Here is a 13,248-nt window from a genome sequence, read left to right as displayed (position 1 = left end):
TCTCTTTTAAGTAAAGTTATATAAGCGATATCACACTTCCAAAAATGAACTGTCGTACTTAGCGATCTCTTTTAAAGTGGCCGAGTCATCCTACAATTAAGATGAAGATGATTTTGGAAATTCAACAAAGGAATCTGTTATTTTATCTCGCTTTCACTTGTGGGGATAAGAATGGCGGGGATCAAAGAACAGTCTTTCCGTTGCTTCAGGAAGGAGAGGAACGGTGAGCCAAGCGTTCAAAATTGGAACCGCTTCAAGTCTATTTATTTCACAGATAGATAGCGCTTTATGATATTGTGCCTACCATCCTTTTGCAGGCCAGCTCCCAATTCTCAAAACCACCATTTCTAGTTCAGACCGAAGACTCCCCGGCCAACCTCAACATCACCAACAAAACACAGACCTTCCGTTTAAAATTCCGAATGTTGAATGGTCATAATCATCCGTTCATTGGCGTATCTCTATAGTTCACTCGATCGCTGCTCATGCAAGTTCATTCATGTACACTAGACTGCCCCAAATTTGTATGGGAAATTTAAAACCTGTAAAATGTTATACGCTGCAGGCTGAAATTGATCCTGGGCCTAGTACAAGATCTCATGCCAAATTTGGGCCAGATCGGACCACGGGAAGGGGTCGCTCAACGAGCCTGAAGTTTGTATGGGATTTTGAGACATTTTGTTCGAGAGGAACATGAAAAACCAGTTTTTCGTCAATAACTTTTGTCTCCTTCGACCGATTTCTTTCAAAAACGGGTTTTCTTAAAGCCTAAATTATGACATCAATTTCATCCGAAGGTTTTATTTCAATTAAAGTTAAGATAAAAAAGTTATTAAGCTTCAAAAATTGGCTAACTTTTTTAAGGATGATATTCATCACTGTTTTTATGATGCGGCTAAATGTCCGACCAGGACACTCACCGATTTTAACCATTGTTGTTGCGCTTGATTGCAATGTTTGATGTTTTTCTAATATTTGTGTTTGGATGATATTCACTTGATAGTTCGGAAAGAAGTAAGGGCGGAAAAATGCTTGAAACTAAAAAAAAAAATAAAAAAATTGCATAACCACAGGGGCTAAGAAACATAACAGGACGATTCGTGATGCCAATAAAAAAAAACAGTTTTTCATCAATAATTTTTGTCCCGTCGGCAAAATTCTTACAAAAATAATTTTTCTAAAAGCCTAAATTATGATAAATATTTCATCCCAGGACTGCATTTCTAGAAGAGTTAAGATAAAAAAAGTTATAAGGCTTCAAAAATGGGCTAACTTTTTTACGGTGGTATTCATTACTGTTAATGAGGCGTCTATATGTTCCGCCGCCCGACTCATTGACAAAGGTGAATACCATCCTTTAAGACTAACCGTTTTCGAAAGAAATCTGTCAACGGGAACCAAAGTTATTCACGAAAAACAGGTTTTTCATGTTTCTTCCGAGCAAAATGTCTCGAAATCCCATACAAACTTCAAGCTCGTTGAGCGACCCCTTTCCGTGATCCGATCGGGACCAAATTTGGCATGAGATCTAGTTTTAGGACTAGAATCAATTTTAGCTTGCAGCGCATAACATTTCACAGGATTTGAATTTCCCATACAACTTTAAATATTGGCATCACAAATCGTCCAGTCATGTTCCTAAGCTCCTGTGGTTATGCAATTTTTTTTTAATTGTCAAGCATTTTTCCGCCCTTACTCCTTTTCGAACTATCAAGTGAATATCATCCAATCTCAAATATTTGAAAAACATCATAAATTGCAATCGAGCACAACAACAATGGTTAAAATCGGTCATTATTTGACGAAACGGCATGCATTTCACATTCAGTGTTCTGGTCGGACATTTAGTCGCCTCATTAGAACACTGATGAATATCACCCTTAAAAAAGTTAGCCAATTTTTGAAGCTTAATAACTTTTTTATCCTAACTTTAATTGAAATGAAACCTTCGGATGAAATGTTTGTCATAATTTAGGCTTTAAGAAAACCCGTTTTTGAAAGAAATCGGTCGAAGGAGACAAAAGTTATCGACGAAAAACTGGTTTTTCATGTTCCTCTCGAACAAAATGTCCCAAAATCCCGTACAAACTTCAGGCTCGTTGAGCGACCCCTTCCCGTGGTCCGATCTGGCCCAAATTTGGCATGAGATCTTGTACTAGGCCCAGGATCAATTTTAGCCTGCAGCGTTTAACTTTTTCAAAAGTCGGGTCATTTGAGGCAGTCTAATGTACACATTGCATCTCAAGCACCACTCACATTTTATCTTTGCATGAATTCTATCGCGTGTGCGCTTACATACTTAATTTGTTTGACAAATAACGGTTTATTTACAAACCAATCATGTGCTGTTTTTAATACTCAACTAAGGTTGTACTCCATTTTCCCGAAAACCATTGCCCAGAATGAAAAATCACCAGAATTTCAATCACCAGAAATCCACTTCCCCAGAATTTTTTTACCAGAATGTACCATTTACCAGATTTTTTTCCCAGAATGAACCATTTCCCGGAAAAAAAATTACCAGAATGAACCATTCCCCAGTAAATTTTTCGCCAGAATTGCTATTTCCCAGAAAATTTAATATATTTATCTAAACTGAAATTCAAAAAAAAATCAAATAGATTTTTCCCACAAAAATTGGGTTCCCATAATACTATTCTTTTGCGGCAAAGCCGCACCCAACGAGAATGAAGGGGCCGAGGCGGCACAAAGCCGCCGAAGCTCTTAAATCCGAGGTGGCCGCCGACCCGCCGTTGGATGCGGCGGCCCTAATACATTGGTCTAGGTCTGCCGGGGCTTCCTAGGTCTGCGTGATAGCTAGGGGTGATCCCTTAACCCCGTCCGCCACGCGACAGCGTGAAGGACAAAACGTCTTTCAAGTTCGAACGCGCAGCGGGAGGATTCGGATACCAAAACGGATTGGGACGGTCAGTTGTGCTAGCGATTGCTTAGCATCGTTTGGAATCAGCGTTGTCAGATCGACGGATTTCTCCGTAGATCTACGGATTTGAAGCATTTCTACGGAGCTACGGATCGATGCTCAAAATCTACGGACTTGCAGCATTCCCTACAGATTTTTTACGAATTATCGAAAAAAAATAACGGGATTCTGCGGATTAAAAAAAGGGCATCAAGTTTCATTTTGCCAAAATCAATATCTACATTTTTCGCTGTTCGTCAAACATACGGACTTGAGCGGTTTGCAATCTGGCAAAGCTGTTTAGAATCCGTACATGACTCTCATGGTGAGAGATAAAAAAAAAACATATTTCAAGATGCTGTTGCTTCGGTCATAACTTGGGTCTAAACTGGCTGTTTGGACCACGGATACAGGTGCTCTAAGACAACCTGGGGCAATAAACTCAAACCTCAAAGCTCAAAACCCGTGCCTCATATTTAGAAGGTGGCTTGCTGTGAAGTTCAGAATTTTTTTTATTTAGAAATAATGTTCAACTAATTCAGTTTTGCATAGGCATTTTTATTTTAGTCGTCAAACATGAAATAAACCAGCATGAAAATGTTCTCTAAACTTCCTTTAAAAGCTTGAAAATATGACAACTGTGCTCACCAACAATATTATGAACACTGATTTTCTCAGTTCTGGTGCGTTCCTTTTTCCAACATTTTCCGAATTGTTATCCTGTGTTCCATGACCTCCATCCCGGGGCAGCTCGCAAAGATCGGTGGAACACGTTCGACAATGAACTTGCGTAGGAAATCCTTTACAGAATTCATAGCGCGCAAACGTACAGCCCCATATAATCGTGGATCCCGCGCTGATATTTATTCCTATGATAAAACATTCGAACTGGACCGGATTCGGAGGGGCTTCCTGCTGAAGCCGGACATTGTACGGCTTGAGATAGCCATGAATCGTCAGCACATCCTCGACGGTGCAACTGAATGGACTTAATTGTCTGTCACCGTTATTATCCTCTCCACCTCGGTAGCATTGAAATTCGTCGGTTCCGTGAGCTTAAAAAAATTTACGACTGTGAAATGTTTTGTGCTTAATTTGAAAGGTTATTTCGGAAATTTACTCACCAAATCGGTTGACGGTCAGAGTAAAAACAATAATAGATAGACTCAGTGTCAAATCCGATGGAGTCATGGTTCTACGGACTTGTTGAAAGTAGCACACCGCTTCTGAAGACTGGTCGAGGAATAATTGTAGAACAGCGATTTATACGCTTCAGAGCGCATGGAAACGATTTAGAATCGATCGTTTCAGGTTGAATTCAAAGGTGTATAATTTACACTTTCCATGTCAATTTGCTGTGAACTGAAAAAGGATTCCCTACAAAGTAATAAATAAAGCTTCAAAGTTTGCCGCTGTCTGATTTCCATCTCGAAAATTCAAAGGGATAACTCATAATTTCTAATAATCTGGCAACACGTGAATGCAATCAGTCTTGGTGAATACCACGTGGTATCGACAGGTGTTAATCGAGGGATACGCTAGTTTGAGCTTCCATTATATTGTGCGTGGCTTTTCGCATCGTAGTTATTTTTTTTTTTTAATTCAATTCCCTATAATCGCCTTTTTTCATCAGAGTGACAATAGAGTTCCCGTACTGTTAAAAAAATGCTTTAAACCCGTAACCCTGCTTAGTTATTCATCAAATCAAAAAACCTAAATAACAAGCAACATGCTATGGAACCTTGGCAACAACACCAAACGAAACTCAAGATTGAATCGAAATTCCTTCCCACGACCTCAATAGATACATTCCTTAGGTCAGTTGCCAAAGACTCCGACAATACTCGTTTGCACATTTGCAATATCGTTCTAGACCTTATCTTATGATATTGTTCATCGAAGTCATTCGTAGACATAGTATTGGGGGAAAAAAATTAATAACACAAATTAAGAAGCTTTAAATATGTATAATTAACATTTAACGACCAAATTTTCTGACCATCTAGTTTTTGACGGTCGCCTTAGAACGATGAGAGTTTCAGGATCCAAGAAATGTTTGTGATTTTCCCTTTTTTGTTTTGAATTCTGGGTACAGATGATGGTGACCGTTGGAAATTGTATTTTTCGAGATTCAAAACCCTGGAAAGAAAGTCGGTGCCAAGTTCACCCTATTAAGTTTATTTAAGAACATGGATTTTAAATTCCATTTCCATCTTTAGCACATTTAAGGTTTTTTTTAAAACCAGGCACTTATAAGGCTTTCGAAACATTTTGTTTTACAACGCAGTGGCATCAGCAGATTTTAGAATGTTGTCAAGGTTGGGGGTTGTTGTGGTTTTGGCAACACTTTTAGCACTCTTGTGTGGGATCACCACTTGAGGTGGATTAACCTGCTTTGCCAGATTTGGCATTGCTTTGCATAAAACTAGCTCGGAACAAATAAGAACTCGACCCGCTTTGTATCCATCGATTACTTTTACCTTACTGACGTACTGCTCGAAAACCGCTTTGATAGAAGGTCCAGTCCTTGAAAGTTGAAAAAAAATAAAATAAAATTTGTGAGTTCAAAATTTTGGAATAATTTTTTAAGTACAATTTTGTAGGTTCATTTCCTCCAGAAGCTTGTTTGACATCCTCCGACAGATGAGAAGGTACAGCCACGTAGTACACTTTTTGCTGATCCATCTTAATCCAGGATTTGTCTAATGGATTGGTGACATCAACTGTCAGAATACGCTCGGTTCCTGCTTTGGTGGGATCAATCGCAATTTTCAATCCTGAGACTTGAAGGACATCGTTTTTAGAGTAAAACTGTTCGGCTAAGCGTACAATTGTTTCTTTTTTTATAGGAACTAAATTAATCACGGAATCGGTTGAAATTGCACTTTCCACGTCACTTTTTCTGATGTCTGAAAAATCTTTTATGAAAAAAGGTTCTCGTTCTGCTTTGTCCGAAATTACCTCCTTTGGGAATCGACTTTTTGAAAATGCTTCCATCCACCATAGCCAAAGGCCGGAATGAGTCGTTAGTAAACTGGAAATTCGAATCATAAAAATTAAGAAAAAAAATTCTATACTCTATTATAGTTACATGATCTGCCATCGCATCCGCAACTACGGCCCCCAAGGTGCACTCATTAGAAAGGCAATTTTCCTGACTTAAGATCAGTTTGGTTTGCCCAAGTATTGGCTGAGAATTTTCCGCACTAACTTCAAAATTGAAGTGAAAATAAAATTGAAAAAGAAATATTCCACAGAGACTTCCGAACCGAGCCATTTTTCACTGGATATATTTTACTTGCAAGATCAAACCAATTATTTATGATCAGTGAATTGCCAGAGCAAGTGGTTTTTGCTCGTTTTTTTAGTCATACTTAACTGCCTGGGGAGGTAAATATTTAAACAGATCTTCAGCAATACTCTCTGGAGCCACTTGTCATTTTCTAAATAGAGTACCGATCAAGTTTGTTTTTTACACAGCCTATGAAAATGTAGCAAATTGTGATACATTATTGTTTGAAATGGTGACTTACCTAACAACTGACGATGCACATAGATTCTGTGGAGTGAAAAAAAAAACATTACTGAAGCTTTTCACTATATATGTACTACCTTAATATTTTAATTACAATTCAAAACGGTTTATTTATTAGTTCAATCTGAAAAAAAAAAATGGTTACCATTCGAATTTTGAAAAACCGTAGTATAGAAAATTGACTTGTTGTTTAAATTGTAGATGTTGAAAATTTGTCAAAATAATAAGGAATTTTTTTCAGTTTTTTTTAATTCATGACCACTTTTTAATATGAGGTTTAGGCTAGGTAGAAATCCGTAAAATCTACTTTTTCTGGAATAATATTTGATCCAAAAAAAAATTATCCTGTTGGTAATACAATTTCAGAAAAGATGGAACCTTATCTCATTTTCATCGCATTTTTGTCATTTTAGTCATTTTTGTCATTTTTTGTAATTTTTTGTAATTTTTTGTAATTTTTGTCATTTTTGTCATTTTTGTCATTTTTGTCATTTTTGTCATTTTTGTCATTTTTGTCATTTTTGTCATTTTTGTCATTTTTGTCATTTTTTGTCATTTTTTGTCATTTTTGTCATTTTTGTCATTTTTTGTCATTTTTTGTAATTTTTGTCATTTTTGTCAATTTAGTCATTTTTGTCATTTTTGTCATTTTTGTCATTTTTGTCATTTTTGTCATTTTTGTCATTTTTGTCATTTTTGTCATTTTTGTCATTTTTGTCATTTTTGTCATTTTTGTCATTTTTGTCATTTTTGTCATTTTTGTCATTTTTGTCATTTTTGTCATTTTTGTCATTTTTGTCATTTTTGTCATTTTTGTCATTTTTGTCATTTTTGTCATTTTTGTCATTTTTGTCATTTTTGTCATTTTTGTCATTTTTGTCATTTTTGTCATTTTTGTCATTTTTGTCATTTTTGTCATTTTTGTCATTTTTGTCATTTTTGTCATTTTTGTCATTTTTGTCATTTTTGTCATTTTTGTCATTTTTGTCATTTTTGTCATTTTTGTCATTTTTGTCATTTTTGTCATTTTTGTCATTTTTGTCATTTTTGTCATTTTTGTCATTTTTGTCATTTTTGTCATTTTTGTCATTTTTGTCATTTTTGTCATTTTTGTCATTTTTGTCATTTTTGTCATTTTTGTCATTTTTGTCATTTTTGTCATTTTTGTCATTTTTGTTAATTTGGTCATTTTTGTCATTTTTGTCATTTTTTGGTTATTTTTTTGTCATTTTTGTGTCATTTTTGTGCCATTTTTGTCAATTCCATCATTTTCGTCATTTTTATCATTTTTTAAAATCCATTTTTTTTAAATGGAACGTAACCGACATCGAAAAAATCTACAAATCTTATTTGTTCCTGACCAGAAAAAAACGCCAAGATTTATGCAACACATTTCGGAACGCAATTTAGTGACACTTCCGTATAAAAAATGCATTGTTTAGCTCGAAAAATAATGAAAATCCTTACCAACATGCTAAACCACATCACCACGAAGATGCGTCGCGTGTTGCCCATTAAGTGAATGTCAGCCAAGCCGGTTGATGGAGGGCCGTTTTGCAAAATGGCCCAAGAAAAAAAAATCGAATCTGCTCCTCAGTAACGGCCGCCGGAAGTTTAACGGCTACCATTTTGAATTGGTGGGCGGGGAGACCATAAATATACGCCCGCCATGATGATGCCGTTTGCTGCCTGGAGCAACCGGAAGCTGTTCGTTTTTCCCTCTTCTTATACTGCGTTATGTTACCGCCGCAATACTTTTCCACTCGGCAGGAAAATTAATAGCCAAATCCGGGAGTTATGATCTTGAATTTTAACTTTACGCTTTGTATTTCTTTTTTTCTGGTTTTTGGTTTTTGCTTTCTCATATCGTAGTCCTGTTGCCGATTGGCCTTTGAAGCTTCTACGCCGGATTGGAATGGAGCTTTTATGAACAGGATAATGGCCATAGTTGAACCGAGAAGTGTTGTAGGTACCTTCGGAGTATCTTCCTGCAGGCTACCGGGATAGGATTCTGGCTGGACTGAAATCACTACGGGTTTCGTTTGATGGCGGCAATTTGGCTTCAGTTTCTAAATTGTTGCCGCCTAGGCCGGAGGGCAATTTCGAAAACGAGATGCGACAGAGGGTGTGGAGATGATGTTTTTTAATTTATTTGCTTTGTGGCTGGAAGGTCGGTCGTTTGGTTCGGTCATTGGTATTGCTTTTTTCGGTATGGCAACTGTTGCATGGAGGATTTTTTACAATTCATGCAAGGTACTAGGAAATTGAAAATTGATCAGAGATATTGGTTGTTAAATTGACTATTCAATTACTAATTTATTACTATTCAAGTGAAGATACACTTTAATGGCCCTGGACCAATAAATAATACAACAGGATTCTTGCAGTTTCGATACAATTTTTCTTGTAACTCGAACATTTATCAGAGAAATGGAAACAATTTTTGGGATGGAGAGACATTTGGGAACGTGTAATGTTTCTATGATTATTTGTTACCACTCCCTCCTACAAGTGAAGAAATACGAAAGAGAAAAGGGAGCTTCCATGGACTTTTGGCATAACTCAAGAACTAATGGAACCGAATTTGGCAGGTGAGGATATTTGGGTATCAAAAATGTTTCTATGATTATTTGATATCCCTACTTCATTCCATTGAGAAAACAAGAATGAGAACGGAGGGGTCTCTTAATATTTTTTTGCGCAGCTCGTGAATTTATCAAGCAAATAGAATCAAATTTGGCATGGGAAGGTATTCGTAATCGAGAAAAGTATCGATGACTATTCGAAACCACTCCCTTTTTCCATTGAGATGGAAGGATAAGAAGCTAGGAGGGTCCATACAATATTTATGTAGCTCAAACATTTATTAAGCATTATTTTTGCGTAATTCGAGAACTTAACAACCAAATGGAAACAAATTTGATATGGGAGTTTGTTTTGGAACTCCAGTGGAAAGAAATGACAGAAGGTTGGAGCTCCCAGTAAATTGTCTTGACATAACTCGAGAACTTACATATAAGGTAAAAAAAACTTTATCTGGCATTTTTTTTCTTTTTCTAGGATTTTAACTCTCTCGAGTTATTCATCCTCATTCCTCCGTTTCTGTGTTGTGTTTTGTTCTGTTTTGGGTTTTGTTTTGTTTTCGTCTAAATGCGACTTATTAATTTGCTTTTTTGGAGAAAGGTCAAAATCTTCTTTTCTTCGGTGGGACAGTTGGAAAGAACCTGTCGAAGGTTATCTGCAAGCCCACTTTCAACTCGGGCTTGTTGGTACTGCGGACAGTTCAGGATAATATGTTTGACACTAAGCGGGATTTTACAGGCAATACAGACAGGGGGATCTTCCTTTTCCATCAGGTACTCGTGGATAAGTCGGGTATGACCTATTCGAAGACGGGTTAAAATGCGTATCTCGCTGACGGTTTTCCGATCATTCCATGTATCAGTAGAATTTTTGACCTCTCTGTATTGTCGTGTATGTGGTTCCACTCATGGGACCAAGATAATTTGATTTTCTGTTTCTATATCTGGCAGGTGAGGGAAGTTAGGTTTGGGTTTAATAATATTTCTTGACATTTGAAACCCCTTCTGCATTACAAAGCACAGTGTTTTTTTTTCATTTTTTTCCAAAAACTATCCTCAAAAAAAGGAAAAATTCGTCAAACTTTTTTCGCAGCGAGTTTTGATATCAACTTTCTATGAGATAGTTTATACAATTATAAAACTACACAACTGCATTGAAGGTGTTAAGTCACTATTTTAAAGTTGAATGATACTTTTTGGGTGATTTATTTTTAAAATTGAATGTTTTCATTGGTCAATATTTGTAAAAGTTGCAAACAAATCAGACCAAAACTATATGCATTAGAAAGGACAATCATTAACCTTTCATGAACAAAAATGACACAAAAACTACACAAAAATGACACAAAAATGACAAAAAACAGAACAGATTGTGAAGTTATTTTAGACTTGAGTCTGCGTGAACTTTCTGTGAAAGAGCGCCGTGCACGCAAATCTTTGAAAACTGTGTCACAGTTTGTGAAAAACTTTACGAGTAGTGATCAGGACCAAATTGAAATTCGTTTGCAACTGTTGGAAAGTGCTTACGAAGAATTTGTAGAAGTGCGATCGAAAATTGTGCTGTTACTGGAGGATCAGAACGGGCCGGAAGAAGGCGAAGATGAAGAAGCAGGATCGGAGTTTCAAAGTGCAGCTGAAAAAAGGCAGGAGCAAAATGAAATCGTGTTCGCCGAGGCAGAGGAGCAGTATTGTCGGTCGAAAAGTGCACTCATGAGCTTCCTACGTGCAGATGGTAACTACAAGCAGCCGCAAGCATTTCGTCAGCCATGGTGGGCCCAGAATCCCGGGTTAAGCTACCTGAAATCCGTCTGCCTACGTTCACGGGAAGATTGGGTGACTGGATACTTTTCCGTGGTGCCTTCTAAAGCCTCATTCACAAAAGCGAGAAACTTACCAGCATGGATAAGTTTACCTATTTAAGATCTTCACTTTCCGGCGAGGCTTTACAAAAAGTTGAGTCGATTGATCTTTCCGGCGATAACTACGAGGTCGCCTGGAAGGCGCTTGAGGATCGTTATCAGAACAATAAATTGATCGTCAAAGCTCACCACCTCTTTTTGAAGTCGATCGCATAAAAAAGAGAGTTTTGAATGCTTAAACCAGATGATCTCCGAATTTGAGAAGCACCTTCAAATGCTGACGAAGATAAGGGAAAAGGTCGACGGGTGGAGCACGATTCTTGTCCACATGATATGCTCCAGATTGGATTCCGCAATTTTGAAGCTGTGGGAGACTTACCTGTGTTCAAAGGAAGTCCCCACTTACGAAAACTTGATACACTTTTTGAAAAACCATTGTGCGGTATTGCAATCAACAAGCTCATCCTCTTTTACCCAACCGGAGTGTAAGAAACAACGATTTGGCGCAAACCATGCTGTAACCTCCGGTCGATGCAGTTTTTGTTCAGAAAGTTTTCATTCCGTTTTTCTGTGCAAAAAGATCCAGAAGATGAACATTCCCCAGAGGTATGAAGCGGTCAAGAGAAATGGGCTTTGCATGAATTGCTCCTCCAGTGGTCATCTCGCAAGGAATTGCACCCGTGGATCCTGTCGTCATTGCGGAAGAAGGCACCATACGCTGCTGCATCCTGCAAAAGAAGCTAACAGTGCCAAACCGAAACCCTCCGATCAGTCGACATCGACAAATTGTTATCATCATGACAATCGTCCAACGTTTTCGCAGTCAAATCAACAAACAGCCATTAATCCACCAACAACAACGAACACATCTACCGAATCCTACCAGCCAATAGCCACAGTTTCATCAGCATTCCCAGTTGTCAAGATAATTCGCATAACCCACACCCACTGCATGCCACAGACCCTAACACACCATCCTTTACCATTGCACTTCCTCTATTCACATCACACCAGATTCTCTTGTCAACCGCCCTGGTTCGAGTTTTCGATACCACTGGCCACAGCGTGCTAGCCAGAGCATTATTAGATTCCTGCTCTCAGAATTGTTTCGTTACGTCTCGTCTGATTCGCAAACTTCGCCTACAAGAGTATTCCGGTAATTTGAACCTTTTTGGAATTGGTGGATCTGGATGCAGTTCCAAGAAAGCCGTCAGAGCATGCATCGGTACACGCATGCTCCACATTTCGGAATTCAACGAAATATTTCAACGTTTTTCCAAGTCTTACGATAAAGTTACCGTCTCAGTGATTCGCCGTTGAAAACTGGCAGATACCGAAGTATCTGGTTCTGGCATGTCCTTCGTTCTACCAAAAAAGCAGAGATCGACATGTTGATCGGGGCTGAATATTTCCTAGATCTCATCCAACCCGGTCAGCACAAAATCAGCGAAAACGGACCCACGATGCAGAACACAGTTTTTGGGTGGATAATTTCTGGTCGAGCCCAAGAATCCCGAGTTACTGTTTCCGACCAATCGGTGCAGCTGTGTTCTATGTCAGATATCCAAGAGCAGGTTGCACGATTTTGGGAATGAGAGTCTTGTCGAATTAAGAGCACAAATTCCGTCGAAGAGTCCGTATGTGAAGAACTGTTTTCGCAAACGACAACTCGAGACGCGGCCGGAAGGTTTGTCGTCTCCCTACCTAAAAAGGATTTCGTTCTGAATCGTCTCGGAGATTCCAAGCGTTTGGCTGAAAAACGTTTTTATGGCTTGGAAAAACGATTTTTGCACCATCCTGATTTGAAGCAGGCCTACTTCGAATTCATCCAGGAGTACCAGGATATGGGCCATATGAAGCTGATTGAAGATTGTCCAGATGAGCTGCGTTATTTTTTGACCCATCACGCGGTCATCAAGCCCGAAAGCACAACGACGAAGCTGAGGGTTGTCTTTGATGCTTCGTCTCCCAAAACGTCAGGCGTTTCCCTCAACGATGGTCAACTAGTTGGGCCCATAGTGCAAGACGATCTGCTCTCGATCGTTACCCGGTTCCGATTGCACCAATATGCTATAGTGGCAGATATAGCTAAAATGTACCGGATGATAAACCTAGCGGAAGCAGATCAACGTTATCAGTGCATTCTTTGGAGGGACTCGCCGCCCGAACCGCTACGAATCTATAAGCTAACGATCGTTACGTACGGCACAGCAAGTGCCCCGTTCTTAGCTACTCGATGCCTTCTAAAGCTGGCAGAAGATAATCGCACCGAGGTGGAACCATCTTCGTGGATGCAACGTAGATACAGGCATCCTCCGTACGCCTTCTCCGAGGCGTCACAAAATCCGTGTA

At 38.6% G+C, this 13,248-nt stretch overlaps 2 protein-coding genes across 2 annotated transcripts in view; both read right to left on the bottom strand.

The window, feature by feature from the left end:
- The window catches only part of LOC129739801 (uncharacterized), a 182,056-nt gene extending 175,575 nt beyond the window's left edge, over positions 1-6,481 (bottom strand). The window contains exon 1 of the mRNA XM_055731320.1: positions 6,454-6,481. The gene's annotated coding sequence lies outside the window, so the exon portion shown is untranslated. The remainder of the gene's footprint in view (positions 1-6,453) is intronic.
- On the bottom strand, positions 4,868-6,254 carry LOC129739799 (apyrase-like). The gene is made up of 4 exons (XM_055731316.1): positions 6,012-6,254; positions 5,882-5,954; positions 5,514-5,829; positions 4,868-5,446 (listed from the first exon to the last, which is right to left on the bottom strand). Exons 1-4 carry the CDS (start codon positions 6,195-6,197, stop codon positions 5,197-5,199), a joined length of 825 nt encoding a protein of 274 aa, XP_055587291.1. The 5' UTR covers positions 6,198-6,254; the 3' UTR covers positions 4,868-5,196.
- Positions 6,482-13,248: the final 6,767 nt, after the last annotated feature.

The sequence above is a fragment of the Uranotaenia lowii genome, chromosome 1, assembly GCF_029784155.1.
Source record: "Uranotaenia lowii strain MFRU-FL chromosome 1, ASM2978415v1, whole genome shotgun sequence".
Taxonomy (NCBI): Eukaryota; Metazoa; Arthropoda; class Insecta; order Diptera; family Culicidae; genus Uranotaenia; species Uranotaenia lowii.
This window is presented reverse-complemented; position numbering and strand designations above follow the sequence as displayed.

Bases quoted from the DNA above. Each gene is read 5' to 3' on its own strand.
- LOC129739799 (XM_055731316.1), bottom strand. From the start codon at position 6,197: ATGGCTCGGTTCGGAAGTCTCTGTGGAATATTTCTTTTTCAATTTTAT. The intron at 5,955-6,011 runs GTAACTATAATA...TCGAATTTCCAG, and splicing joins CGGATGCGATGGCAGATCAT to TTTACTAACGACTCATTCCG. The intron at 5,830-5,881 runs GTAATTTCGGAC...AAGATTTTTCAG, and splicing joins AAAGTCGATTCCCAAAGGAG to ACATCAGAAAAAGTGACGTG.